The following is a 6,000-nucleotide window of genomic DNA, read 5'->3' as shown; positions in this document are numbered from 1 at the left end:
ACCTGTTTTCCTTGTTTTTGTATGTGTTTAGTTGGTCAGGGCGTGAGTTGGGGTGGGCATTCTATGTTATGTGTTTCTATGTTTGGTTAAATGTGTTGCCTGATATGATTCTCAATTAGAGGCAGGTGTTTGACGTTTCCTCTGATTGAGAACCATATTAAGGTAGGCTGTTCTCACTGTTTGTTTGTGGGTGATTGTTCCTGTGTCCGTGTCTGTATGCGCCACACGGGACTGTTTCGTGTTTTCGTTCGTTTGTGTAGTCTGTACCTGTTCGTGCGTTCTTCGTGTATATGTAAGTTCTCAAGTTCAGGTCTGTCTACGTCGTTTTGTTGTTTTGTATTTTCCAAGTGTTTTTTCGTGTTCGTCTTGTCGTTAATAAATATTCATTATGTCTTCATTCAACGCTGCGTTTTGGTCCGACCCTTACTCCTTCTCCTCATCCGAAGAGGAGGAATTAGACAGCCGTTACATTACTGTTTGCTTACTTAGACTCGGACCAAGCTCCAATTAGCAATAGCTAAATTACCACTGGGTATGAATGAGACCAAACATTAAAATAATTTAAATTAATTTATTAATTCAGATTTTCTTGACTTTGTTTTTACAAAGATGTTAAATAACTTAAATACATTCTTCCCAGTCATTCGTGATCTGTTTATTACCTACAAGCTATACACATGAGGTAGAGGAAAATAATTTACGTTCCCATAAGACATGAATAAGTGAACATGGACAAAGCTTTGTTGGTATAGTATTATCACAAATGGTAATACATGTTTGTTTTGTTATTAGCAAGCACAGCACAAATCCTAACAAAAATGTACACGGTGATTGTGTCCCTCTAAATATCATTTGTTGTGATCCTTTCCAAGACCATCAGAGTATACCAAAAGTTGAATGAGTTCGCACCAATACTACTTTTTGTTTGGTCAGTGTGTTTATCTGCACAGATGGCTATGTTACTGGGTACAGACAGAACCCATATACCCCTCAAACAAATGGGTCATGCTACAAATCGGGATGCTGCAAAAATAATTGTGTAATATTGTGCCATGTCAATTACATAAAACAGCTGATTATCATCCATTTAATAGCCTTTAGAGTTGCCTTTCGATGTGTTGTACTGTATATAAAACAGTTGAAAAAGGGAAGAGAATTGTTGAGTTACTAAATTTGTTCGGATTTGTTTTGTGCTTAGGAACGGCAAATGTTAGAGTTATCTTTAAGAACAATTATGCTGACTTTACAGTATTCACTGTCTCTTGAAGCCTCCACCGCAAAGAAGCCAAAACCCCATACAAGCCTCAAGAAAATAAACTGAGTAAAAAATACAAGTATATAAAATCAGTTATGACTTAATGTTATTTACATTGAACACATGCTCATAATATATTTTAAAATAATTTATCTTTCTTTTATTTTCATTTTTCCTACAAAATAGATTTTTAAACATGATCCTCTGACAACTACACAGTGCAGAGCTATGAGTTCAAAAATAGAATATGAAGGACTAAGACAATGACATTGAAGAACAACCATTGTATCATGCCGTCCTTTGTCTTGAAAAACTTAGAATATAAAACATACAAAATACATGCAATGTGCATACTGTATTCCTCTCTCCATGACTCTGTTGACCATTTGTACCCATTCAATAAATGACCACTGTAGAGAACCACAGTCTTGGGCAGGGGAGTGTGGAAGCTGTGGGAAGCAGGCATTTATGCTCAGGCTTTCAGCATAGCCATTATGGTTTCCATGTAGCGTGCAAAGTTCTATGTATATGTTTTGACCATTCTTTATTTGGCATGTCTCCTCATTTTCAAAATGTTTGGAATTCAGCTCTAGAAGATGAACCAACCATCCTTCGTTAGGCTAGACTCCCTTCAGAAATAAATCCTGTGAGCGTCACTGATTTAAAACTGTAGGCGAAATGTAGTCTATCTAACATAGTCGGTGGTCAAAGCTATTTTCGAGGGTATTGGCATGCTATTTACTAATGTTGGTACTCGTTTGGCACTTGTTTTTCACTTACTGATGATCACTTACAATCAAAAGTTTACAGCAGCAATGTACTCCATATTCATGGTTTAACCTTATATTTTATATTTTACCACTTGCCTTCCCAGCATCAAATGTCTTGGTCCTAACCTCCTTATTGCTACCAACGTCCTCTTTAATTGCCTGTGACATTTTACCATGTGCCTCATTCTTGTCTCTATACCACAGGAGAATAAACCACTGCTTTTTACAATAAACAAAAACATCTGCACTGTATATATTCATAAATACAAGGTCTTTAAATACTTTAAAGGGAAATTATAAAGGGCTTCTGGGGCTTCAGTGCGTGAATGGGTCTATCTTACAATGTTGGGTTCCTCACTCAGTAGTTCATTCTCACCCACTTAAAACAAGGCAAAGACTATATACCTAAAGGGAATCTAAAGATGACATTGCATCTCACGAGTTATTGTAGCTGTTAACACGGTTGGCTCTGCCGTTGCCACCAGTCATTTTAAACTTCAAACATCCAATATTAAATGTTAGTCATACAAATCTTACTGTACAACATAATGGTAACCTGCCTTAAAGAAAATGACCTTCAAAACAACACAAAAGGAGATTGTACCTTTGCAGTCGCGGAGATCTGTTAGCAATGCTCCAAACAATGGATAGACAATGCATAGGCTACAGCTAGAGCATACATTTGCTTTGTTGTCGCAAACACATTTTGTCACCATAATACACCTTAAGCTTCAGCAGGACTATCTCTAAAAGACCGCATTTGCCTCAGGGTGTTAATTTTTAAGCCATTTTGCAGACATGTCAAGATGGATTTTAGTTTCCATAGCATCATACTGTTAATTTTCAACCTCAACCATTTATCCTTGTCAATCAAATGGTGCACTCTAGAGAGAGGAAGGAAGGATATGAGAGTGTACGTATAGAAATAGGGGTTACATTTCTCCTGTACCCATAGTTTGCCGTTTTCTTTACTTTATAGTAGTATTACTAGCAAGATTGGCTTTTCCTTTTTAAACAGAGTGCTAACTAAGTACCAAGAAGCAAGGTGACATAGTTGGGTTGCTATTACTTAGAGCATTAGTCAGCTGATTGGAAGATGCATTCTCTACTGGTCAGGTGGTCAGTCTCCTGTTGTCACGGTGACAGTAATAGACACTAGACTCAGAAAAGCAAGGCCATTCTCTCATTGAACTTTCGATTACATGCAGATTTTCAGTTTTTCTTTTTACTCTTTCCAAATAAGTATAGTGGTTTCAGTTATTCCCTGAACGTTAGTTGAGTTCGCCTAAGAGTAGCCTAAAATTACTGGCAAAGAAAATGAAATTTCTGTACATGTATTCACCAACAATTTCACTCTAGTGTAAAAGAATCACAGACAAATGAGCGTGTTTTCTCTCCTCGGGAAGGAGTAGTCCCAAAGGGTCCATGAATGATCCACAGAGAGACACAAAGAACACAAATGTGCTGCTTTCCAAAGGGCCTTGTCAAAACAAATTATAAAGCAAAAGAGAGCGAGAACACACAAACAACAATACATTTGTGTAGTTAGTGGTTTGTTTAAACATATTCAGAGAAGTGGCAAGTGTATATAATATCCTTATAATACAATTTAATTTATTTACATACATATGCATACACACATTGGTGTGTGAGTGTAAATATGTGTGCGTATAATAAATCTTACACCCTGTGTTCTTAACAGTTTCAGAATATGGTTGCCATGATTGCCATATGAGTTGTCATTTGACTCCCCTGCACCCTCACTCACCGCCAACACACACATTTCTACATTGGGCAAGGCCCAAAAGCCAGTCTTTTACCATTACGGTCATTCTATTGGATCCTCATTAACAGCATGCTAGCCGGAGACAGCTGCCAAGTGCTGCGTTTTCTCACTGACACATCTGACTGGATGTTGAATAGGCGAGGTAGCCTTTATCCAAGACTCTAACTCTGCAACCAGAAAGCATGAGACACGTGTTGACCCGATTGTCAGACAAGGCCAATCTCCTGCTGCAACCCCAACCCCCATTGGCTGGGGCCACAGGGCATTAGAACCAAACCCACACAACAGAAAATCCCTCAAAGTGCTAAGGTTCTCCAACTCCATTGTCTTGCTCTCTCCTCTAAGACTGGGCTACCCTTTACAGGTGTAGACCTCCTCTCTCTGTGTGCACTGCTTGCATTCGACGTAGCAGCACCAGCGCACCTGACACTGGCATGGTCGGGTCACCACGCGGCTCTGGGTATTGTGGCCCCTGCCGCAGCAGATGGCGTCGCAGTTCTTATCCTTGTAGCACTTCCTGGCCGAGGTGCCTGGCGAGTACTTGCTGGGCCGGCAGAAGCTGGGCGAGTCCTCGATGTGGAGCAGGTCCATGGTGCGTGGGATTGGGTCATTGCTGGGGCCTGGTGGGGGCTGCTGCTGCTGGGGCCGGGCCTGGGAGATTTCCCCCTCCCCCGTGGCCTCGTTGGTGGAGCTGCCCACCTTCAGAGAGGTCTCATAGCGCTGTTTCAGCTGCTTGCCGATCTCATGGAAGGGCGAGAGCTGCCTCCAGCATGTCTGGACGGTGCAGGAGCCTGAGACGCCATGGCATTTGCAGGTAGTCTCTACCCCGGCTTTGATCACCTGGTGGTGGGAGAGGAGAGGAACATACAGACAGTCAGCCACCACAGGGGATCAAAGGGACAGCCTGAGAACTACATAATATCAACTTTGACCAACTTTATACTTTGTATAGTAAGCAAGATTTCAAAGAAGAAGAAAACTACCTAGACACTCCCCTGTAATTTCTACAGCACAATGGGTCTATGTAATATGTCCTAATATCATAATTAATAACCTCCAATATGAAGACTTTACTCATATCATACACGGGACATCACTGTATTAAAATGTGATGAGCACCGAGGCCATAATTATATTTTCTGCTGATACTCCCACCACAGAGTTAGATTATCTAGAGGATCTACTTATTGCTGATAAACTGTCATTAACATAATAACAATTTACATGGCAACATTGTCACACTGACATCACTTCCCGACCAAAGACCAAAACATGTGGTACACTATAAGCAATAATTTAAAAGAGAATCTTTGTGGGTGGGAGTGACGATACATACTGTTATGATAATATTGGGTAATCGAGTTTGATTAAAGTCATCATGGTTATTACAAGTAGTAAGTGGAGGACATAGCTGAGGCACTTTTTCTGAAGAAAAGATCCCTTGAATTCCACATCTATGGGAAAGAAGGAGACAGGATACCCAGACCCTGGCCCCTGTTCTTGGGAGACAGGTCCATCTCTTTCACCAGGCCAACTTCATAATACTGCAGTTAGACCAGCACGTGGAAAGCTAAACAAATCTATTTTACGTCAAATATGTTGAGGCCCGAAGATTTCTCAAAATGCATATAATGGGAACTATTCAACAGATGGCATGGAATATGGACTCACTTCTGACCATTAATGTTCGACAAACTAACATTTTAAGGGGTGAAAGGGTTGTTGCTTGGTCAAATACAGCACAACAGTAAATAGTACACATTGCGACATTGCTTGAACTCTGTGGCAGGCAATGGTTCATTTGTGTACAGCTCAGTCAGCATCAACTGACCACAACATAAAAAAGTTGTGTGAAAATCCATAATGCATGTTCTCCAAAGGAGGCTTGGACTGGACAGACAGTTTCTCTCCGGTTCTGTTCTCACACACTGGGACACAGCTTGGGGGATAAGAAAGACGTGGTGCATATTCGCCACACTTGCAGTTCAGTTCAGGAACATTTGAGATGTCAGCTTTAAACTGTTCTAGGGATGCATAGCCTAGCACATTCCAAGGTGTGTGCTCCATATGGGACGTGGTACACCTCACTACATGTGCAAATAAGAAAAAACCTGAACCAAAACAGCGTTGTAAATCTTTTATCACAAATCAAATATCCTGAGAGAATGGATTTGGAGAGCCAAGTTGAA

At 40.5% G+C, this 6,000-nt stretch overlaps 1 protein-coding gene across 1 annotated transcript in view; it reads right to left on the bottom strand.

The window, feature by feature from the left end:
• Positions 1-574: 574 nt before the first annotated feature.
• Positions 575-6,000, bottom strand: part of LOC120055978 (protein Wnt-9a-like) — a 38,393-nt gene continuing 32,967 nt past the window's right edge. Inside the window, exon 4 of the mRNA XM_039004078.1 lies at positions 575-4,651. Coding sequence (XP_038860006.1) covers positions 4,163-4,651 — 489 coding nt within the window. The 3' untranslated portion in view covers positions 575-4,162. The remainder of the gene's footprint in view (positions 4,652-6,000) is intronic.

The sequence above is a fragment of the Salvelinus namaycush genome, chromosome 11 (genome assembly GCF_016432855.1).
Source record: "Salvelinus namaycush isolate Seneca chromosome 11, SaNama_1.0, whole genome shotgun sequence".
In the NCBI taxonomy this organism is placed as follows: domain Eukaryota; kingdom Metazoa; phylum Chordata; class Actinopteri; order Salmoniformes; family Salmonidae; genus Salvelinus; species Salvelinus namaycush.
Note: the sequence above shows the minus strand (reverse complement) of the source record. Positions and strands in the feature narration are given on the sequence as shown.